Raw genomic sequence first — 25,614 nt, 5'->3', positions numbered from 1 at the left:
GGCCTTACCCAAACTACATCTCCCCAACAAGGCAGCCTTCCCTCTGCTGTGTATTTTAGCCGTATATTTGAGGACGCACTTGAAGATAACAATTCGTCAAGAAAAGGCATGATTACAATGTCTTTCATAAATGAGTATGAGTTCATTCATGAGTAGTATTCGCTAGGCCCAGATGGCACTATCCTGCACTCACTCATGTTGAAACAAAGTAAACATTAGTCGCTCAAATCTCAGCTCATTCATGGTCATTGCCATTATTTCCAAATCCGTGTGGGGTCCCACGAGAACAGGGCACGGCCAAAAACTCTCACGTTATAAACTCGCACTGTAAGCTCTAACATTATAAACTCGATTTAAAGCTTTCGTGACTGCAGGGATTCATCATCTTGGTTCTTTCGGTAAAGTCACGTATAAGGGAAGTAATAAAATAATAAAAATAAAACATAATAAAATAATTCTCACGACGTTTCGGCCACAACGCAAGCAGCCGTCCTCAGGTGAAAAGCAGGTCTGTCGAGGCGACAGCGTCTGAATGAAACAGCACACGTGCTTGGAGCATATATGTAAGCTGGGTTGGAAAGGGGGGAAAGGGCGCCTTGACAAAATAATTTGCATATCAAGAGGAAATTAGCATATTTATGGGAAATGCAGATATGTGATTAGTACTACTTATGCCTGTGCATTATGCAGGATTAGCAGCATCAAAGGGGAGGGGATAGGGGAATTGCAGGTATGTGATTAGTACTACTTATGCCCGTGCATTATGCAGGATTAGCAGCATCAAAGGGAGGGGATATGGGAAATGCAGGTTTGTGATTAGTAGCATTAATAAAGGGAAGAAGTGTTAATAGTATGTAGCTGCAGTAACTAAAACCACTACGTAAACAACTGAAGTATAAACTACATAGTATCATTAGTATATAATATGCTTCCATCTAAACTTTATTCTCTTACATCACACGAGTCTACACCGTACTATATACTGCCATAGACAAACCCAACATTAAACCACATACTGTATTACTATACACCAACCTATACCTTATACATTGTAATATTACACGGGATCAGCGGAACGCCGTGGGCACCTATTCGTGGGTATTGGGAAAGAGACTAGAGAATCCAGAGCCGCCTAGAACATATCCCTCCGATAGATCGGGTACAGACCCTGGGACGATAACGTACGCCTGCCACGCCGATCAATACTGACCCAACAGTAAAACGTAGTCGCCGAGAATAAATCATTAATAACCCAGCGCAGCCTCGGGTGGTCTTATGAGTGGGTGAAAGCGCGTGGTGCTGTGTGTAGGTGTGTGCGCCCGTCTGTCGCCGCGAAGGCTGGTGCGGTTTGAGGGCTCGCACCCACCGGTCCCTTCAAACGAGCGTTCTCGCCCGCTCACGGGAGCCGCGTGGGTGCGAGCAGCGTCACTTCCCCCTCCGACCCCTGACCTTCCCCGTTCAGAGCGTGTGACCGACATTGTACTCATTTTGGTTGATCGAGTAGAACAAGGCACGTGCCATGTCCAGACGAATTCTTATCAACAACAGTGTCCTTAAATACGATGCTAAAATAAATGTTGGATTAAACGTGCACCTCTTAACCCCTCCCTCGCATTTACGACTAACGATTTGCATTTGCACATAACATACATTAAAGCCCATTAAAATGCTAATACGACCATATTGTTATTCTAAAATTTGAATGCGATTATTGTCCTGTACCCCCCACAGTTCACATATCCCTCCCCCGGTTCGATCGTACAGATAATTTACATACATACATATGTGTAGAGTGCGATTTTAATACTTCTAATGAGATTTAAATACCGTACCTCCGTTTATGGTGGTATAATTATAAAACCAGTTGATAGTTTATAGTCGTTTAATGTTTAGTGTTATTGTTTATAGTGGTATCAGTTTGCGTGTTTTTAAGTACAGGTGATGTCCGGTATACTTCGGTATTCTGGACCTGAATGTTGCGACACGATTCATAACGAGGACCTTTCCCCACCAGAGCGCAATCCACTAATGAAAATAACTCGGGGCGGCGGGAACACGTGCTTCCATGGGCAGTGGGGGACAGGGCATGGTTGTATTGCCTACAGGTGCCACCGGGAAAATCCCCCAAGTTGCTCCGCCAATGGCGGGGTCAGGTAGAGAGGTCATAGAGGTGGGTGATGTAAAGACAGTGCATCAACTCAGAGACAAGTGGTGACAACAAGATAGAGAGAGTTCGAGAAGGGATGGCGAGACCAAGTGTGGGCGGAGGTTCACGCCGAGAATGAGAGAGGGGGAGGAACGAGGTTTGTGGCTGTGTTGGCTGGTTGCTGTCTCGTCGTCGTCTTTGCTATATCGTGACGCCTGGGGTCTGAAACCGCGTTAAAGGCTAAAAAAAAGAACCCTCTGCAGTCTGAGTCTGGAGTCATTGCAATTGTAACGATCATTATTTCACGGGCTAATATTGGGTTTGTGCGATTATTTTACATATCCATACTGAATATTGCTATTTGATGCCATTGAGACGGAACATTAATCCAATAGTGGACAGCTTGATCCTAATACCACCAAAGTGTTATTCAAATAATTATAATCCCATCCTGATCCTGCACCTTCCATTTCACATATTGCACCCTTGGTTCGCACGTCCATATTACATACATACATATTACATGCAAACATGTTACATACAGACATATTACATCCATGCATATTACATACAGACATAGTGTGATTCTTAGAGGACCACGGTGTGAAGCTAAGAATTCGAATGAGATTCGATTATCACACTTCAATGTACGGTGTTCTAATCCGTAACACTAGTTTATGATGTTATTTTATAGCGTTATAATGTATCGCTCATAGCTTATATTGTTTTATTTCACAACATTATAGTTTACTATAACACTAGTTTGTAGTGTTATTTTAAAGCGTTACAATGTGTAGCCCATAGTTTAAAGGTTATGTTGTTAGAGTTTATAATGTTAGAGTATACAATGTGAGTTTACAATTTGAGAGTTTGTGGACGTGCCCTGTTCTCGTGGGACCCGACACGGATTTGGAAATAATTGCTATGATCATGTCTGAGCTGAGATGAGCGACTAATGTTTACTTTGTTTAATCATAACTGTGTGTAGGTTAGTGCCATCGGGGCTTAGTGAATACTACTCATTAATGAACTCATACTTCTTTTGGATAGAAATTTGAAATCGTGTTGGTAGAACAAGTCGCCTGCTTTTTCTAGACGAATTGTTATCTTCAAGTGCGTCCGTAAATATTCTGCTAAAATACACAGCATAGGGAAGGCTGCCTTGTTCGGGAGATGTAGTTTGGGTAAGGCGCTGTGGCAGGGTGATGACACGGATTCTGAAACAATGGAGTTAAACACTCACTGCTTGGCCCCGTCGACAGCAGCGAAGGCTGTCATATACCGCCCCATTTACGAGTTGGCTGTATAATGTGTATAGTTGAAGGTGCTAGGTGTTGTCTTCTTCTAACAGCTACTAACGTGCGTGTGTTGTCTGTTTTTAGGATTTGTCCATTGATGTTGTTCTTTTTATTGCGGCGTTTTTTTGTTGAGTTCTGTCACCTTGAGTGTTGCAGTTTGTTTAATAATTCGTCACGTGAGCGTGGTGTGTTGCTTGTGGGAATTTCTCAGTCACAATTTGTGATTGTTATAATAATTGTAACGATTCATAATCTAATGGTTCTAATCAGATTATAATACCTTACCTCCGTTTACAATTATAAACACTAGTTTATAATTTAGTGTTATCGTTTATATTATTACAGTTTACATGTTATAGAGTACAGTTTATCCCCGACATACTTCGGGATTAGGGACTGGTACGTTGATGAAGGATTAACTACGGGGACCTTTCCCCTCAAGGAACACGTGTTCATCGGGTAGACAGACAAGATGCTGCCGGGTAAGGGCACACTTGTGTGACGGAGATCCTCCACCTGAAACTCGCTTAACATGTTTTTTCTAGGAACATTATAAAATAAAGACCGGACAAACATTTGTTAAAAATACGTTTTTATTCATCTGCAATCATTTTTGCGTCAAAACTCGAAGGGAATATTTATTATGTCCTATGTTCACACATTTCCAGTACAATGCAAACCATTTCCGTTCCAGGAATACCAAAGCGTTAAAGTTTCACTCCCCATGATTTCCTTATTAGTTCACCACATGTGTTTAATGCGCGTCTATGTTGAAGTCAAGGCCATATATCCAACGAACGCGTCATTAATGTACATCCTGAAAACCGGCTATCTAAAGTCGATTAATACCAATCAAAAAAAGCTATATACTTGAAAAAAAACCGTTTAAAATGTTGAGTAAAGATGTACCTACAGACGCATTCCAACTTTAGCTCAACAGAAACACTTAACGACCAGTGCTCATCACACCACTTCGGCAAGTAATCCGATAACATTACAAACCACCACTGGGCACGTCAATAAACTCTCACAAAAACTGTAAAACTAAAATGGTCAAAATTACACACAAAAGTACTCGATACGGCTTAAAAGGTATAACCGCATGCAACATTATATTTCAGTCACCGCAAGCTCTCGGTTTGATCCTCGAGCCACTCCATTACATCCAGCCATCTCTCGGGATCCAACTGCATGGGATCGAAGGTGGAATCTTCTTCAGAATTCATTGCACCACCTTGAATGTCACCTTTTGATTTCAGCTTCCTATCATTGTTGACCTTCTGATGCCTGTTAAGAGTTGATGACTGTGCAAATGCCTTCCCACACACAGAGCACGGGAATTTCTTCTCGCCCGTGTGTTTTCTCATGAGCTTGAAGATGTGATGACCGTGCAAATGACTTCCCACACACAGAGCACAGGAATGGCTTCTCGCCCGTGTGTGTTTTCTGGTGACGCTGAAGAGTTGATGCCTGTGCAAATGCCTCCCCACACACAGAGCACAAGAACGGCTTCTCGCCCGTGTGTGTTTTCTTATGATCTTGAAGAGTTGATGACTGTGCAAATGGTATCCCACACACAGAACACAGGAATGGCTTCTCGCCCGTGTGTGTTCTCTCATGGTTTTGAAGAGTTGACGAGTGTGCAAATGTCTTCCCACACACAGAACACAGGAATAGCTTCTCGCCCGTGTGTGTTCTCTGGTGCCTCTGAAGATGTGATGACTTTGCAAATGCCTTCCCACACACAGAGCACAGGAACGGCTTCTCGCCCGTGTGTGTTCTCTGATGACTCTGAAGATGTGATGACAGTGCAAATGTCTTCCCACACACAGAACACAGGAATAGCTTCTCGCCCGTGTGTGTTCTCTGGTGCCTCTGAAGATGTGATGACTTTGCAAATGCCTTCCCACACACAGAGCACAGGAACGGCTTATCGCCCGTGTGTCTTCTCTGATGGTCTTGAAGAGTTGACGAGTGTGCAAATGCCTTCCCACACACAGAGCACAGGAACGGCTTCTCGCCCGTGTGTGTTCTCTGATGACTCTGAAGATGTGATGACAGTGCAAATGTCTTCCCACACACAGAACACAGGAATAGCTTCTCGCCCGTGTGTGTTCTCTGGTGCCTCTGAAGATGTGATGACTTTGCAAATGCCTTCCCACACACAGAGCACAGGAACGGCTTCTCGCCCGTGTGTCTTCTCTGATGGTCTTGAAGAGTTGACGAGTGTGCAAATGCCTTCCCACACACAGAGCACAGGAACGGCTTCTCGCCCGTGTGTGTTCTCTGATGACTCTGAAGATGTGATGGTCGTGAAAAGGACTTCCCACACACAGAGCAATTGAATGGCTTCTTGTCTCCGTGTGCGTGGGGCTGTGGAGAGCGTATCTGCTCTATGTGAGCGTAGTAACAGCAGCTGTGTTATCGAGTCAAAAGTACGCTATCGGCCGCAAGGATGTTTAGCGTTGAGTTTTGGATTTTGTTAACTGCTAAAATAAGAACGACACTCGCGTCTAACCCGAGAGGCAAAAAATCCCGTAAATGTGACGACAAACACGTTTAAGAGTTTATCCGCGAAAATAGACACTTACTTTGAGATTCACGGGATATGAAGATGTCGCCACGAACTCTCCCGATGCAAAGTCGCCTAACTGTCGACACAGCAATTGTGCTCGCCAGGCTGCGTTGTCTCGCGGTTGAAGGGCGATCAGCAGAGCGACGAGTCGAGCGTCCAACCTCATCAAGTTCCCTCTCGAAATGGCATCGAGCTCTGCTTCTGAGCCGCCTTATAACTCCCCCCCCTAGGATCCAATCCTTTGTCTTTCAGGATATTTGCATTCTATTGTTAATTTTGGAAGGCACAATCCCCATGTCTATTAACATACCGAAGGGTAATGTGCCCATTGTGCTTCATGCATGAATATGTAAGTGCATCTCAGTGTGTAATTGTGCGCTTATTTTGAATAAATGGGATTAAAGTGAATGCAGCACTCCGGAGACAAACAGCGAGGCATGGTTTTGCCAGCCACCACCAAGTTTGCCACAGCGACTTTAATAGCTGCTCTCACACAACACTGTCACCAATAGTGGTTTATGGGCTAGGGTGTTAAGCGGACAATCAGTCGTTTTGGGCAAGGCGTATGGGATAATACACACCTCTGTTATCCCATAAACACAATACACAGCAGCGGGAAGGCTGCCTTGTTGGGGAGATTTAGTTTGGGTAAGGCGCTTTGACTGGAGTTAGGCGATGTGACTGGGTGATCACACGGATTCCGAAAAGCAGCTTAGACGATACGATCCACTGCGCTCCATCTCCCCACATGGACAACGACATTCTAGTTTTAAAAAAATTACATTGATTCGACACATTCAGTGGACAGTGTGATTCTAATACGACTAGCGGGATTCGAATAATTGTAATTCGATTCTAATCCTGCACATCCTACCCCTGGTTCGCATATTTACTTACCATACGTACGACCACAGTGTGAGAGATTAGCATGATGTTAATGTAAGAAATAAGCATGTAACCGTAGAAAAGGAGGAGAGCGGCCTCCTCGACGAGGGAGTGCAACCCAACGGGTGCAATACAAAGGGCATGAGAGCATGATATATAATATTACATGTTTGAGTTTCACATGTGAGAGTTTACAATGTCTTAGTTGATCAAATGCGCCGATCAAGGGCGTCAATCGGGTGCGATTGATCATAGTTTTTGATCAAAGGCATTATCCCATCACGGAACACCACATCCCTGCGTATATAACAGCAAATAAAGCAACTACAGCAGCAACAACGATATCAGCAACGACAACAGCAGCAACATCACATTTCGAGGGCAATGCAGCTTCTTCTGATTCTGATTTTTCTGCTGCCCGGCAGGACCCCACACGTCTTTGTAAATGATTGCTATGATCATGTCTGAGCTGAGGTTTGAGCGAATAAAGTTTACTTTGTCTCACCATAACTGTGTGTGGGTTAGTGTCATAGGGGCTAGGCGAATACTACTCATTAATGAACTCGCACTCCTTTATGACCGACATTGTACTAATTTTGGTTGATCGAGTAGAACCAGGCACGTGCCATGTCCAGGCGAATGATTATAAACAATAGTGTCCTTAAATAAAATGCTAAAATTAACGTTAACACTGGATTCAACGTGCACCTCTTAACAACTGCCTCGCATTTACGACAAATGATTGCATTTGCACATAACATACATTCAAGCACAGTAAAATGCTAATACTATTGTTATTCTAGGAATTTTAATGCGATTCTTACCCTGCACCTCCCACAATTCGCATATCCGATCCCCGGTTCGATTGAACGAACACTTTACATACATATGAGCAAAGTGCGAATATAATACTTCTAATGAGATGTGAATACCGTATCCATAAATTGCCTAAATATGAAAATGCGTCGTTAAGCCCGCCACCACCCAACACACCTAATTAGTAAGGGTTGTCACGTCCAGCACAATGGTGTGTTTGAGAGCCAAGGTCACAACATATACAATCTAAGTACGACGTTTCGCCAGTAATTACAACAATCTTCATTAGGCGACGGCCAGTTTTGTGGAGACGTCCTCCTGTTTCGTTCCGTAAATAGAGAGGTAGATGTGATGACAAAACGTGTGTGCTCTTCTTGCGCGAAGTGGGGAAGGGGGGGTGTTAATGGATACATATATATATATATATGGCTCTGGGTACCCATTGCCGTTTGGGTTTTTTATATGGTAATCAACGTACATTAGGCATGCGAATTAAGTTAACCCATTGACCTTGTACTTCCTGTCGATTGTGTGTACTAAGATAGGCTGCTAACGGTAATCCTAATTGAAGAATAGTGACCGGAATAGACATGCTTTAGTAACGAATTGTCATGTTCTGTTTAAGTGACAAACCTTACTATTTTGATGTGTCGGGTGGTGGCGGGTTTAACAATATATATTTTTTACTTACGCAATTTAACCCCAAAAACCTGTTCGATTGAACATACACTATACATATTTATGAGCAGAGTGCTATTCAAATACTTCTAATGAGATTTTAATACCGTACCTCCGTTAATGGTGTAATACATTATTAAACCAGTTTATAGTAGTTTAATGTTTAGTGTTATCGTTTATAATGGTACAGTTGACATGTTATATAGTACAGTGGATCTCCAGTATACTTCGGGATTAGGGACCAGAATGCAGCGAAACGATTTATAACGGGGCCATTCGCCTCTAGGAACATGTTAATGGGGAGACAGCCAAGATGCTGCTCGTTAAGGGCAGACTTGTGTGACGGAGATTAGCGACTACTACCGAATAATTAGCTCACACTCATTTATGATAGAATTTGTCATAATTTTGGTTGATTACGGAGAACAAGACACCTGCTATGTTGACGAATTCTTAGTACATATATTGTACTTACCCATATTGCTAAAATATCGTTAACACTAGTGTAATAAACCTCCTTGAGACTGCTTCTGGAATCAGTCCTTTTTATTTTCAACTTCCACAGTTACACTTTACACACACTCCCCGTTGCTGGCAGACAACTGAGAGAGGGCAGACTTCTCGCAAAGTCCCCACCGCGCACGTGGCACCCCGAGCCCCGTACGCGCGTGACTCTTGCTCTTGTCGTCCCCAAGTCTGCTCACGACTGTCCTCTCTCCCTCTCTCTTAATCCCTTCGTCACGTGGTACCCCCCAGCCAATCATCTATAGACAGCGTTGACCGTTCCCGATGGTTCCCTGTCAATCCCTGGACCACGCCTCTGATCCGGCTCCCCATTAGCTGAGGCCCCGATTGGCCAGGCCAATGACCCCTGCTAACACGCCGCGATCACGCCAAGGCCATGCTCCCTGGCTCATCCCTTATTGGCTACAAAGCAGGACCGGCAAGCCAATCCCCACGTGAACCCTCTATGGCTGTTATTACACTAGAATAAGCTTGCAGTTCTTAGCCATCTCATCTCGTTGCTTCAAAGATGCTCGAAGTTGAGTGTCCTGATGTGGTCTGACGCATTTACTGTGATTAAATTGAAGAATTTAAAGCGGTCCACAACCCTGAATTGTGCAGCTTGGAATAATGGAGGAATTCGCATTTATTTTGTTGGTTTTTGGAACCGAGGCCATAATTAGGAGGTACATCACAAGCGAAAGCGATAGTATTTGCCAAGAATATCTTCATTAATCGAGAACGAAAGTAGGAAGTTCAAATGGTGTCATATACCGCCTAATTTTCGAGTTGGATATTTGGGGCTGTATAATGTGTAAAGTTGAACGTGCTAGGTGTTGTCTTCTTCTAACAGCTACTAACGTGCGTGTGGTCTGTTTTTAGGATTTGTCCATTGTTGTTGAACTTGCTGTCGTGCGCATTTCTTGTTGAGTTCTGCCACTTTAGTGTTGCAGTTTGTTAAATAATCCGCCACGTGAGCGTGATGTTTTGCTTAGTGGGAATTTCGTTTTGTTACAATTTGTGATTGCTATAAAAATTGTAACGATTCATAAGCTCATGAGCTTATAATGTGTTTGTGCGTTAATTTATGAATATAAAACTGTCTATTGTTCTTCGATACCATTGAGATGTAACATTCATCCAGCAGTGAAAATCGTGATTCTATAACGACCGTAGTGTAATTGTAATGATTTTAATCCGATCCTTGCACGTACACTATACATACATATGAGCAAAGTGCTATTCTAATAAGACCACACTGTGATTCTACTGCTTATAATGAGATTCTAATACCTTACCTCCGTTTAGATCGTTCTAAATTAAAACACTAGTTTATAGTCTTTTTATGTTTAGTATTATCGTTTATAGTGTTACAGTTTACATGTTATAGAGTACAGTGTATCCCCGGCATACTTCGGGATTAAGGACTGGTAGGTTGAGAAACGATTAACTACGGGGACCTTTCCCCTCAAGGAACACGTGTTAATCGGGTAGACAGCCAAGATGCTGCCGGTTAAGGGCACACTTGTGTGATAGAGATCCTCCTCCTGAAATAATCTTAAAATGTTTTTGCTAGGAACATTATAAAATAAAGAACGGACAAACATGAGTTAATAATATGTTTTTATTCATCTGCAATCATTTTTACGTCAAAACTCGAATGGAATATTTATTATGTCCTATGTTCACACATTTCCAGTACAATGCAAACCATTTCCGTTCCAGGAATACCAAAGCGTTAAAGTATCATTCCCCATTATTTCCTTATTAGTTCATCACGTTTGTTCACCTGTGCGTCTATGTTGAAGTCAAGGCCATATATCCAACGAACGCGTCATCAATGTACATCCTGAAATCGACTATCTAAAGTCGATTATTACCAACCAAAAAAAACTTTATACTTGAAAAAAAACCTTTTGAAATATTGAGTAAAGCTCTAACTACAGACGCATTCCAACTTTAGCTCAACAGGAACACTTAACGACTACAATTGAACCCTCTCACAACCAGTGCTCATCACACCACTTCGGCAAGTAATCCGATAACATTACAAACCACCACTGTGCACAAAAACTGTAAAACAAAAATGGTCAAAATTATACACAAAAGTACTCGATACGGCTTAATAGGTATAGCCAAATGACATAATATTTGTTCAGTCACCCCGAGCTCTCTGGTTGACTCTCGAGCCACTCCATTACATCCAGCCATCTCTCGGGATCCAACTGCATGGGATCGAAGGTGGAAACTTCTTCAGGACTCATTGCAGCACCTTGAATTTCAGCTTTTGATTTCAGTTTCCTATCATTGTGGACCTTCTGATGCCTGTTCCTGGTTGATGAGTCTGCAAATGTCTTCCCACACACAGGGCACTGGAATGGCTTCTCGCCCGTGTGTGTTCTCTGATGATTATGAAGATTTGATGACTTTGAAAATGTCTTCCCACACACAGGGCAAAGGAATGACTTCTCGCCCGTGTGTGTTCTCTGATGACTATGAAGCGTTGATGAGTCTGCAAATGTCTTCCCACACACAGGGCACAGGAATGGCTTCTCGCCCGTGTGTGTTCTCTGATGACTATGAAGATTTGATGACTTTGAAAATGTCTTCCCACACACAGGGCACAGGAATGGCTTCTCGCCCGTGTGTGTTCTCTGATGACTATGAAGATTTGATGACTTTGCAAATGCCTTCCCACACACAGGGCACAGGAACGGCTTCTCGCCCGTGTGTGTTCTCTGGTGTCTCTGAAGATGTGATGGCCATGAAAAGGACTTCCCACACACAGAGCAATTGATTGGCTTCTTGCCTCCGTGTACGTGGGGCTGTGGAGAGCGTCTCTGCTCCATGTGAGCGTAGTAACAGCAGCGGTGTTATTGAGTCAAAAGTACGCTATCGGCCGCAAGGATGTTTAGCGTTGAGTTTTGGATTTTGTTAACTGCTAAAACAAGAACGAGTATATCCGCGAAAATAGACACTTACTTTGAGAATCACGTCTGAAGATGTCGCCACGAACTCTCCCGACGCAAAGTCGCCTAACTGTCGACACAGCAATTGTGCTCGCCAGGCTGCGTTGTCTCGCGGTTGAAGGGCGATCAGCAGAGCGACGAGTCGAGCGTCCAACCTCATCAAGTTCCCTCTCGAAATGGCAATGAGCTCTGCTTCTGAGCCGCCTTATAACTCCCCCCCTAGGATCCAATCCTTTGTCTTTCAGAATATTTGCATTCGATTGTTAATTTTGGAAGGTACAATATGCATGTATATTAACATATCGAAGGGTAATGTGTCCATTGTGCTTCATGCATGAATATGTAAGTGCATCTCAGTGTGTAATTGTGTGCTTATTTTGAATAAATGGAAAAACTTTGTCCTCGATTTAAAGTGAATGCAGAGAAATTAGCGTGTAACTTTAGAAAAGGAAGAGAGTGGCCTTCTCGACGAGGGAGTGAACCCCAATAGGTAATATTCTTTTACAGCGTTACAATGGATAGGTTGCAGTTCATAGGTTATAATATTTTGTTTCACTATGTTAGAGCTTAACATGTGAGAGTCTACAATATCAGAGTTGATCAAATGCGACGATCAAGGGCGTCAATTGGGTGAGTTTGATCAGAGGCTTTAATCAAAGGCGTCATCCCATCACGGAACACCACCTCCCTGCGTTTATTACAGCAACAGAAGCAACTACAGAAGCAACAACAGCAGCGACATCACATTTTGAGGGCGACGCAGCTACTTCCGATTCTGCTGCCCAGCTGTTTGTAGTCGGGACCTGCTCTCGCAGGACCCCACACGTCTTTGGAAATAATTGCGATGATCATGTCTGAGCTGAGAATTAAGTCACTCAAGATTACTTTGTTTAACCATAACTTTAGTTAGGTTAGTGTCATCGGGGCTCTGTGAATACTACTCATGAATGAAATCACACTCCTGTATGACCGACATTGTACTAATTTTGGTTGATCGAGTAGAACAAGGTACGTGCCATGTCTAGACGAATTCTTATCAACAACAGTGTCCTTAAAAATGATGCTAAAATAAATGTAACACTGGATTAAACGTGCACCTCTTAACCCCTTCCTCGCATTTACAACTAACGATTTGCATTTGCACATAACATACATTCAAGCACAGTAAAAGCTAATGCGTCCATATTGTTATTGCTATGATCATGTCTGAGCTGGGATGAGCGACTAATGTTTACTTTGTTTAATCATAACTGTGTGTAGGTTAGTGCAATCGGGGCTTAGTGAATACTACACATGAATGAAGTCATACTAATTTCGGATATAAATTTAAATCATGTTGGTAGAACAAGTCGCCTGTCTTTTCTAGACGAATTGTTATCTTCAAGTGCGTCCGTAAATATACTGCTAAAATACACAGCATAGGGAAGGCTGCCTTGTTCGGGAGATGTACTTTGGGTAAGGCGCTGTGGCCGGGTGATGACACGGATTCTGAAACAATTGAGTTAAACACTCGCTGCTTGGCCCCGTCGACAGCAGCGAAGGTTGTCATATACCGCCCCATTTACGAGTTGGCTCTTTGGGGCTGTATAATGTGTATAGTTGAAGGTGCTAGGTGTTGTCTTCTTCTAACAGCTACTAACGTGCGTGTGTTGTCTGTTTTTAGGATTTGTTAATTGATGTTGTTCGTTTTATTGCGGCGTTTTTTTGTTGAGTTCTGTCACTTGAGTGTTGCAGTTTGTTTAAGAATTCGTCACGTGAGCGTGGTGTTTTGCATGTGGGAATTTCTGTCACAATTTGTGATTTGTTTTAATAATTGTCACCATTCATAATCTGATGAGTTTATAATGAGTTTGTGCGTGTATTTATATAAATGTATTCCGTCTTTTGTTATTCGATGACATCTAGCAGTGAAAATCGTGATAGTAATATGACCATGTTGTAATTGTAATAATTTTTATCCGATCCTTGCACGTACACTATACAAACATATTAGCGATTCTTATACAACCACGCTGTGATTCTAATGCTTCTAATGATATTATAATACATTACCTCCGTTTATATGGTTATAAATTAAAACACTAGTTTATAATCGTTTAATGTTTAGTGTTATCGTTTATAGTATTACAGTTTACATGTTATAAAGTACAGTTTATCCCCGACATACTTCGGGATTAAGGACTGGTACGTTGATGAACGATAAACAACGGGGACCTTTCCCCTCAAGGAACACGTGTTAATCGGGTAGACAGCCAAGATGCTGCACACTTGTGTGACGGAGATCCTCCACCTGAAATTCTCTTAACATGTTTTTGTTAGGAACATTATAAAATAAAAACCGGACAAACATTTGTAAAAAATACGTTTTTATTCATCTGCAATCAGTTTTACGTCAAAACTCGAAGGGAATATTTATTATGTCCTATGTTCACACATTTCCAGTACCATGCAAACCATTTCCGTTCCAGGAATACCAAAGCATTAAAGTATCATTAAATTCTCACAAAAACTGTTAAACTAAAATGGTTAAAATTACACACAAAAGTACTCGATACGGCTTAAAATGTGTAACCACACGATGTAATATTTTTTTAGTCACCCCGAGCTCTCTGTTTGACCCTCGAGCCACTCCATTACATCCAGCCATCTCTCGGGATCCAACTGCATGGGATCGAAGGTGGAAGCTTCTTCTTTTACCTCCTTACTCACTGTTAGGTGCCCACGGCGGTCCGTTGATCCCATGCTAGCAGCGTACCTCGATGCGTCGCACGGACGTCCGGGTCGCTGGGCTGGAGTAAGAGAGCCATCTACCCGTTTTCGCCCCCCTTTTATCCTCTCTCCTGGACTCCCCGAACACTCTTCGCTCCCTCCCCCGTTCATGCGCGGCGCATATGCTAATCAATCCCTTTCTCATGCATGGTGCCTTATTATGCACTCTTTACTCCTCCGGGGCTTAAGCGCGGCGCATATTCTAATTATGCTCCTCCCTAACAATGCTTATGCGCGGCGCTTTTTCTTATTATGCTCTTCCTTATGCCCCTCTGCTTGCCTTGTCGATACGTGCGTGTGTGTGGGGGATGCGTTTCACCCGCGGTGGCCGAATGCCCTTCGCCGCGACCATACCATCTTAAGGCCGGTCGCAGCGCCGCGAAGTAGCGTCGGGGGAGGTCGTCCAATTCCCTGGTCGCCGGAAACCGTGAAAGTTAATCCCTTCTCGGAAAAAACCGGTCGGTCAGGTGACCTCCCCTCGGAGCTCTATGGGGGGGGGGGGGAATGCGTGCGGGTGTGTTCATGTGAGGTGAGGTGAAGGGGACGCGGGGTCGGCTCCATCGCTTGGTGGTGGCGAGGTCGTAGATGGGGCGCCTGCTGAACGGCTTCGTGGCGGTGGCATCACAGTAATTTTTACCGTTTTAGTTTTCCAGTTTTTTGAGAGTTTCGTGACCTGCACATTGGTGGTTTGTAATGTTATCGGATTACTTGCCGAAGTGGTGTGATGAGCACTGGTTGTGAGAGGGTTCAATTGTAGTCGTTAAGTGTTCCTGTTGAGCTAAAGTTGAAATGCATCTGTAGGTACATCTTTACTCAACATTTTAAACGTTTTTTTTCAAGTATATAGCTTTTTTTGATTGATATTAATCGACTTTAGATAGCCGATTCCAGGATGTCCATTGATGACGCGTTCGTTGGATATATGGCCTTGACTTCAACATAGACGCACAGTGAACAAATGTGGTGAACTAATAAGGAAATCATGGGGAATGATACTTTAACGCTTTGGTATTCCTGGAACGGATATGGTTTGCATTGTATTGTAACTGTTTGAACATAGGACATAATGCATTCGGTTCGAGTTTTGACTTAAAAATGATTGCAGATGAATAAAAATGTATTTTTAACAAATGTGTGTCCGTTTATTTATTCATACCAACAACGTGTTTTAAGCGAGTTTCAGGTGGAGGATCATCGTCACACATCTGCCCTTAACCGGCAGCATCTTGGCTGTCTCCCCATTAACATGTGTTCTGTCTCCCCATTAACATGTGTTCCTGGAGGGGAAAGGGCCCCATTATAAATCGATTCACAAAGAATATGAATTCGATTCACAACGTTACGGTCCCTAATCATCAAGTATACAGGTAATCCTGTACGCTATGACACGTGAACTGTAACACTATAAACGATAACACGAAACATTAAAATACTATAAATTAGTTTAATTATTTATAAAACCAAAAATAGAGGTACGGTATTATAATCTCATTTCCAGTATTAGAATTGCAATGTGATCGTATTAGAATCACACTCTGCGCATATGTATGTATAATAGTTACGGTATGAGAATGTCATTAGAAGCATTTTAATCGCTCATATGTTTGTAAAGTATACGTTCAATCGAATCGGGGGACGGATATGCGAACTGTGGGGGTTTGCAGGGTTAGAATCGCATTAAAATTATTCTAGTAACAATGTTCGTATGCGCATTTTACTGTGCTTGAATATATGTTATGTGCAAATGCGAATCGTTAGTCATAAATGCTAGGCAGGGTTAAAAATGTGCATGTTTAATCCATTGTTAACGTTAATCCAGTGTTAGCATTATATTTAAGGACAATATTGTTAATATCAATTCGTCTGGACATGGCACGTGCCTTGTTCGTCTCGATCAACCAAAATTAGTACAATGTCGGTCATAAAGGTGTGCGAGTTCATTCACAAGCAGTGTTCGCTGATCCCCGATGACACAGACCTACACACAAACAAAGTACTCTTTTTTCTTCTTGGTTCTTTCGGTAAAGTCACGTAGAAGGGAAGTAATAAAATAATAAAAATAAAACATAATAATTATTTTATTATGTTTTAACATAATAATTATTTTATTATGTTTTATTTTTATTATTGTATTACTTCTCTTCAACGTGTCTTTAACGAAAGAACCAAGAAGATGAATCCCTGCAGTCACGAAAGCTTTAAATCGAAAAGTACTTTTTATTAAATTAATTATCAGCTCAGACATCTTCATCTCATTCATTTCCAAAGACGTGTGCGGTCCCGCGAGAGCAGGGCCTGGCAACAAATATCTGAGCAGCGGAAGCAGCAGAATCAGAAGTAGCTGCGTCGCCCTCGAAATGTGATGTTGCTGCTGCTGTATTTGCTTCTGCGTCGATCAAGATTGACGCTCTTGATCGTCGCATTTGATCAACTCTGACATTATAAACTCTCACATGTTAAACTCTAACATAGTGGAATATAATATTATAACCTATGAACTACAACCTAGCCATTGTTACGCTTTAAAATACGATTAACTGTTATAGTGCAGAACCACATAATTGGAGGTATGGGATTATAATCGCATACTAATAATTATAATCGCATTGAGCTATAAAATACTATCATAAACTAGTGTTACAGTGATATTCGAATCTCATTTGATATTCTTAGCTTCACACCGTGGTCCTCTAAGAATCACACTATGCTCGTGAGTATGTAACATGTCTGTATGTCATATGTCTGTATGTAAAATGTATGTATGTAATACGGACGTGCGAACCAAGGGTGGAATATGTGAAATGGAAGGTGCAGGATCAGGATGGGATTAAAATTATTTGAATAACACTTTGGTGGGATTAGGATCAAGCTGTCCACTATTGGATTAATTTTCCATCTCAATGGCATCAAATAGCAATTTTCAGTGTGAATGTTAAATATTCGCACAAACCCAATATTAGCCCGTGAAATAATGAATCGTTACTATTGTAATGACTCCGGACTCACACTGCAGAGGGTTCTTTTATTTAGCCATTAACGCGGCTTAGGACCCTGGCGTCACGATATAGCAACTACGACGAGACGGCAACCAGCCTCGACACGAATCCCTGCCAACACAGCCCCGAACCTCGTTCCTCCCCCTCTCTTATTCTCGGCGTGAACCTCCGCCCACACATGGTCCCGCCTTCCCTTCTTGAACTCTATCATGTTGTCACCACTTGTCCCTTAGTTGATGCACTGTCTTTACATCACCCACCTCTATGACCTCTACCTGACCCCGCCATGGGCGGAGCAACTTGGGGGACATACCCGTTGGCACCTGGAGGCAATACAACCATGCCCTGTCCCCCACTGCCCATGGAAGCACGTGTTCCCGCCGCCCCGTGTTATTTTCATTAGCGGATTGCGCTCTGGTGGGGAAAGGTCCTCGTTATGAATCGTGTCGCAACATTCAGGTCCAGAATACCGAAGTATACCGGGAATCACCTGTACTTAAAACATGTAAACTGATAACACTATAAACAATAACACTAAACATTAAACGACAAAAACACCTACCAACTGTATGGGAACCTCATTTGCCAGTAAAAATATGATAATTGGTTCTAAAAAGGCGCCTTTTGGCGTCATCTGGTCCAACCCATATGAGACTAGGCTCTAAGGAAAGCTGTCTCGGGTGTGGACCAATCAACTTCAAGGACAGTGCACATTATCAGAGTTATGTTCTTTTGTTTGTATTATGACTGCAGGTATTGCGGTCTATGCAAACATGACTCCTTGTAAAAAGGTGTCAGTTTTGTTGCCAGATAGAAGGGTAAAGAACTAATTATCACCTACCAACTGGTTTTATAATTTATACCACCATAAACGGAGGAACGGTATTTTAATTTCATTAGAAGTATTATAATGGAACTCTACACATGATGGTTAATTGTCCGTTCAATCGAACCGACGGTCGGATATGTGAACTGTGGGGGGTCGAGGGTAAGAATCGCATTCAAATTTTAGAATGACAATTTGGTCGTATTAGCAAATTACTGTACTTGAATGTGTGTTATGTACAAATGCAAATTGTTAGTCGTAAATGCGAGGGAGGGGTTAAGAGGTGCACGTTAAATCCAGTGTTAACATTTATTTTAGCATCATATTTAAGGACACTGTTGTTGATAAGAATTCGTCTGGACATGGCACGTGCCTTGTTCTACTCGATCAACCAAAATTAGTACAATGTCGGTCATACAAGAGTGTGATTTCATTCATGAGTAGTATTCACACAGCCCCGATGACACTAACCTACCTAAAGTTATGGTTAAACAAAGTAATTTTGAGTGACTTAATTCTCAGCTCAGACATGATCATCGCAATCATTTCCAAAGACGTGTGGGGTCCTGCGAGAGCAGGTCCCGACTACAAACAGCTGGGCGGCAGAATCGGAAGTAGCTGCGTCGCCTTCGAAATGTGATGTTGCTGCTGTTGTTGTCGCTGATGTTGTTGCTGCTGTTGTTGCTTCTGTTGCTGTGATATACGCAGGGAGGTGGTGTTCCGTGATGGGATGACGCCTTTGATAAAACGCCTCTGATCAAACTCACCCGATTGACGCCCTTGATCGTCGCATTTGATCAACTCTGATATTGTAGACTCTCACATGTTAGGCTCTATCATAGTGAAACATAATATTATAACCTATGAACTACAACCTATCCATTGTAACGCTGTAAAAGAATATTACCTATTGGGTTTCACTCCCTCGTGGAGAAGGCCGCTTTCTTCCTTTTCTAAAGTAACATGCTAATTTCTCTGCATTCACTTTAAATCGAGGACGAAGTTTTTCCATTTATTCAAAATAAGCGCACAATTACACACTGAGATGCACTTACATATTCATGCATGAAGCACAATTGGCACATTACGCTTCGGTATGTTAATAGACATGCGGATTGTGCCTTCCAAAATTAACAATCGAATGCAAATATCCTGAAAGACAAAGGATTGGATCCTAGCGTGAGTTATAAGGCAGCTCAGAAGCAGAGCTCAATGCCATTTCGGACGCACTCTTCAAGTGCGTCCGTAAATATACTGCTAAAATACACAGCATAGGGAAGGCTGCCTTGTTGGGGAGATGTAGTTTGGGTAAGGCGCTGTGACCGGTTGATGACACGGATTCTGAAACAATGGAGTTAAACACTCGCTGCTTGGCCCCGTCGACAGCAGCGAAGGCTGTCATATACCGCCCCATTTACGAGTTGGCTGTATAATGTGTATAGTTGAAGGTGCTAGGTGTTGTCTTCTTCTAACAGCTACTAACGTGTATGTATTGACTGTTTTTTGGATTTGTCCATTGATGTTTTTCTTTTTATTGCGGCCTTTTTGTTGTTGAATTTTGTCACTTGAGTGTTGCAGTTTGTTTAAAAATTCGTCACGTGAGAGTGGTGTTTTGCATGTGGGAATTTCTCTGTCACAATTTGTGATTGTTTTAATTAGTGTCACCATTCATAATCTGATGAGTTTGTAATGCGGGCGTAAGCGACCTTCCGGATGTGACGTCACGGGGGGGTGGAGTCATGTGACGTGGGTGGAAGGTTCGGGTCCTTAAGCGGGTAAACCGGAAGGGGAAGTCAGTCGGGGTGTGAGCGGAAAAGAGTGAGGCCACGCGGGCGAGTGTGGAGAGGGGGGGGCGCCGACGGCCATCGGGAGCCAACCCCGAAGATAAGAGGAAGCTGCGGAGTGGTGTGCAGCTGCAGAGGAGACAGCCAGAAGGGCTGCGTGTTAGAGGCAGCGGTGTGGCTGCCAGGAGGAGCTGCAGAGAGAGAGAGGGCTGCGTGTTAGAGGCAGCGGTGTGGCTGCCAGGAGGAGCTGCGGAGAGAGAGAGAGACAGCAAGAGGCTGTCAGAACTGCGGAGGGAGAGGAGTTGCAGCGAGTACAGCCAAGGGGGGCTGTGTGAGAGAAACAGCAGCGGAGCTGCTGTTGTGGATCGGGCCGACATTGGAGTCAGCACCGTGGAGAAGCTACAGAGTAAAGACAGCCGTGTGGGTGTACAGCACGAACCGAATAAAGGACACTGAGCCAGACATCGTGGTCCAGTCGTTTATTACACTGGTGTCGGAAGTGCAACGGCATGTCGAAACAAGTGAGGAAGAAAGTTAATCCGGCGCCTGCATCGGCTTCTTCGTCCGACGACGACGAACTCCCTCCAACCACGGATCCTGTTGGGGTGGTGGAGGAGAGCCCGGCTGAGGCGACCACGGGAACGGGAGTGGAGGATGTTGGCGCGGTGGCGGGTCCGTCGACATCATCAGACGCGGATCAACGATGGCAAGCGATGGCGGTACAACTGGAGGCACTTAAGGACGTCCTGGCGCATCTATGCCATCTCGTCGCGCCAGGGACGATGGATGATGCAAGTGGTGCTCCGCGGGCCGCCACGTTGCCTGTCCTGCCGCCGCCATTGCCCACGCGGCAAGAGGCCGCCATTTTGCGCGCTCCGTGGCGCCAAACCGCCATCTTGGCCACGCCGCGGGCCGACGCCATTTTGAATTTGCCATCACAACCACCACCATTGGAAGACGGCGGGAAGAGGAGTCGGAGTCGCCACCTTACAACGGTTAAAGAATTTTCCGTCGGTGGGGACTGGAGCGCGTTCGCCTGCCACTTCTTGGCGGCGGTACGCACAGCAAGATGGACCGATGCGGAGGCTTTGGAGGTGTTGCCGACTCTCCTGGACGACGAATCTGTCCGATTCTTCCGTTCCATAACGACCGATAAGAAGGCAACTTTATGTGGTGTTTTTCAAGAAATGGCCGATGCTTATGAGCCACCAGATGATGCGCATCGGCGATTCGCTCAACGACAACGAGCACCAGAGGAGTCGCCCGTGGCGTTCAGGGGTGCGGTGCTGGAGCTGGCCATGGCAGCTTATCCTGAGACGCCACAGGACCTACTCGAGCCTCTCATATTAGGGAAAATGTTGGAGCTGTCTCGGGATCTAGGGATCCCCATGCCTGTGTGTGGGCATGAGAAGCTAACTTCCCGGACGGCTGCTAAGTGTCTCGATGCGCAATTCAACCTCCGTCGCTGGAAACAAGTGACGGCGTGGACGGGGGGGCCCGTCAAAGAAGGGGATGCGCTGGGGTGGAACCCTGCGCAGGCTGTCTATGTTCCGGATGACCGGGGCCCTCAACAACTGACGGCCGCCTCCGCTCCATGGACGGGACGCGGCGGGCCGAGACCGCGCGCGGCGCTACCAGAACGGGGCCGTCAGGAGGCGAGGCCTGCGCTTCGGCGCAACGAGGCCGAATGTTTCCGCTGCGGGCGTAGGGGCCACTACGCCAGAGACTGCTGGGCCCGCTTCCCGGCTCCGCCGCAGCAGGAGGCCTCGGCACCGGTCAAGTCGGCTAAAGATCCTCCGAAACAGGCATGTCGGCACGCACCAGACACTCGGCAAGGCTTTCAACCTCACCCATCACCGTCGTTGCGCCATCCTAACGTTGTGGTTAAAGCATGCCCTTCGACGGGGCCTTGTCGCTCGGTCACGCAATGGCGCAAGTTGGCACGGAGAGTCGTCGCGGCCGCTACGGGCTCGTCCACTGTACCGGGGTCTATACAAGGGGTGGACGTACGCATTTTGGTCGACTCCGGCGCGTCTGCGACTATTATTTCGGATGTCATTTTTCATCTGTTGGGCATCCCGCCGGGGGCTGTGCGTCCGGTTTATGGGTCGTGCGTCGCTGCCAACGGGGGTAGCATGGGTATCGTGGGTCAGGTGGATGCTAAGATATCTATTGGGGATGTGTCGGCCTCGGGTGTTGTGTTGATATCGAGATCTTTGGCGGTTTCTTGTTTGTTAGGCACCGATTTTTTGGCTAAGATGCCCATTTTGATCAAAATCAATGAGAATTGTATTGAACTGCCGGGGGGCCGTCAAATCTCGTTTCTGCCGTCGCCCTGGGGGCGACCTGCTTCGGCCGTACAAGTGCAGGCGCTGTCCGTCGCACCTGGTACACAGATGCTTATACCCTTGCGGTATCGGAAGCCCCTGCCTGATCGGCTAGGAGCAGTAGGGGTCTTGTTGTCACCGTCCGCCGCGATAACAACCGGGTTGGCGTTAGTGGGGGCACAGACCATCGTCCGGCCGGATCAATTACCGTTTTTACAGGTGCTTAATGCGGGGGGAGAAAACGTCCGTGTCCCGGCCGGTACGGTTGTGGCACATGCCACTACGGCGTTTGCGACCCATGATTGTCCACATAGCCGGGGAGTTGTTGCTGGGGTTTCCGAGCCAAGGAGTTCGGATAATCGTTGGGTTGCTCATTTATGTGACGAAAATCCTTCCCTGTCCATGGAGCAACGTGGTGCGCTGCGTAAATTGTTGTTGACATATTCCGATGTGTTCAGCTCCGATGATTTGGATTTGGGCCGCACTTCGTTGCTTTACCATCACATTGAGACGGGCGATGCTGCCCCTATTCGATTAAATTCGCATCGGATGAGTCCTGCGGAGCGAGAACACGTACGGGGGGCAGTGGAAGACATGTTGGCTGCGGACATTATATCGCCATCTAACAGCCCATGGGGCGCTCCAGTCGTCTTGGTTAAGAAGAAGGATGGCAAATTGCGATTTTGTGTTGATTTCCGCAAATTGAATAAGATATCGGTGGCAGATGCGTACCCCCTGCCGCGTATGGATGACTCCCTCGACGCATTGTCGGGGGCTAAGTTCTTTTCCACACTGGACCTCTCTTCGGGATTTTGGCAGCTTCCCCTTGACGAGTCCTCACGGGAGAAAACCGCATTCCGTACGCCGCAGGGGTTATTTCAATTCAACTGTCTCCCGATGGGATTGAATGCGGCCCCTGCTACATTTCAAAGATTGATGGAGCTCGTTTTGACGGGGTTGCAGTGGGAGACATGTCTTATATATTTGGACGATATCATTGTCTTCAGCCGCACATTTGATGAACATTTGACGCGGCTGGAGACAGTGTTCACGAGGATGCGTTCTGCCAAATTGAAATTCAAACCAAAGAAATGTCACCTACTGCAACGGTCCGTCCGCTATTTGGGGCACATTGTGAGTGCTGAGGGAGTGTCCACGGATCCGGAAAAGACGGCGTGCGTCCGGGATTGGCCGACTCCGGCCACCGTGGGGGATGTTCGGCGGTTTTTGGGATTTGCCTCGTATTACCGAAGATTTGTGCCGGGTTTTGCGACGATTGCGAGGCCCTTGCATCTCCTTACGGGTAAAGGACGGAAGTTTGTTTGGGGACAGCCGGAGGAGGCGGCCTTTCGGAGTCTGCGTGATCTATTGGCCACGGCCCCAACATTGAATTATCCCGATTTCGATCACCCATTCATTCTTGATACGGACGCGAGTGACACAGGTATTGGGGCGGTGTTATCACAGTCTAAAGGGGGTGTGGAGCGTGTCGTGGCGTATGGTAGCCGAGTCTTGTCTCCTGCGGAAACCCGCTACTGTGTCACTCGCAGAGAACTATTGGCGGTTGTTTTTTTCCTACGGCAATTTCGACCATACCTCTACGGTCGTTCTTTTATTGTGCGTACGGATCATGCGGCCTTGCAATATGCCCTTAAAATTGACCAGCCATCCGGACAGTTGGCACGTTGGTTGGACACGCTACAGGAATTTTCCTTCCAAATTCAACATCGGAAGGTAGTGCGCCATGCGAACGCTGACGCACTTTCCAGATTACCGCGGCGCGCCCCTTGTAAATGTGAGTCGGGGACGCATAGGTGTTCGCCGATTCCAAACCCCCCTCAGCCGCTTACGTTGGCCGTCGAGAAGTCGGACACTCCGATGGAACCGGGACCGGCTGACGGGGTTTTGAATCTGCCGCGGTCTGTCTGGATCCGGGAACAGATGATGGATGAGTCATTGGTGTCCTTGCGGAAGCGGTCTGCTAAGGACAATGGGAGTCCGAGTACGGCTGTGGGGCCGCAAACCGCTCTCCGAGATGGTCTGCTTATGTGGTGGGAGGGGTTCCAGGAACGTTGGCGCCTGGTGGTACCAACGTCCTTGCGATTCGAGTTGATTAGAACCCTCCATTGTGACACTCTCTTACATTTAGGGGTGCAGAAAACCTTGTTGACGTTGCAACGTCATTATTTTTGGCACGGCATGGCGACAGATGTCGTAGGGCACGTGCGCGCGTGCCCTGCGTGTGCACGACGTAAGCCGCCGAAACATCCTTACGTGCCGCCTCTCCAGTCGATTCAGGTGTCTCGAGTCAATGAATTGGTGGCACTGGACATATTGGGACCTTTTCCACCATCGGCGAGGGGTAATAAATATTTGCTGGTAGGGGTTGAGTACCTCTCCCGTTGGCCGATGGCCTGGCCGTTGCCCGATCAGTCGGCCGCGGCCATTACCGACGCCTTTTTGTTTGGGTATATTATGGATAAGGGGGCGCCTGAGAGACTCCTCACGGACCAGGGCAGGAATTTCTCTTCTAAATTATTGGCGGAAGTGTGCGCGGGCCTTGGGACTAAGAAAGTACGGACATCCCCATACCATCCGCAGACGGATGGTATGGTTGAACGGCTGAACAGGACATTGTCTGCCATGCTTTGCCATACCGTGAGTGAACAACAATCAGATTGGGATCTGCACATCCCCGGGGTGCTTTCGGCGTACAGGATGACGCCTCATGCGGCTACAGGATATTCGCCGTTTTACCTTATGTATGGTCGGGAAAACGTGCCGCCGGTGGATGTGCAATTGGGAACTGGGGTGAAGGGACCTCGTAAACCACTTCCTGAATACATTCAGGACACGGTTCGCCGAGTCACGGAGGCGCGGGAGAATGCCCGTGTGGCTACGGCCAAAGCCCAGGCCCGGAACGAGCGATATGCGCGACGGTCTGAGGGGGAGTGCCCTTGGAAGGTTGGGGACCTAGCCTGGCTTCATTGTCCACAGGTACGTCCGGGGACCTCGCCGAAATTGCACAAACCCTGGCATGG

At 45.6% G+C, this 25,614-nt stretch overlaps 1 protein-coding gene across 1 annotated transcript in view; it reads right to left on the bottom strand.

The window, feature by feature from the left end:
- Nucleotides 1–25,614, bottom strand: part of LOC144737838 (uncharacterized) — a 122,530-nt gene that overhangs the window by 26,058 nt on the left and 70,858 nt on the right. The window contains 3 exon segments of the mRNA XM_078620712.1: nucleotides 4,722–4,806; nucleotides 4,808–5,793; nucleotides 11,218–11,647. Of these exon segments, the coding sequence (XP_078476838.1) occupies nucleotides 4,722–4,806; nucleotides 4,808–5,793; nucleotides 11,218–11,647 (1,501 nt within the window).

Source organism: Lampetra planeri, chromosome 74 (assembly GCF_965212315.1).
Source record: "Lampetra planeri chromosome 74, kcLamPlan1.2.h2, whole genome shotgun sequence".
Classification (NCBI taxonomy): Eukaryota; Metazoa; Chordata; class Hyperoartia; order Petromyzontiformes; family Petromyzontidae; genus Lampetra; species Lampetra planeri.
This window is presented reverse-complemented; position numbering and strand designations above follow the sequence as displayed.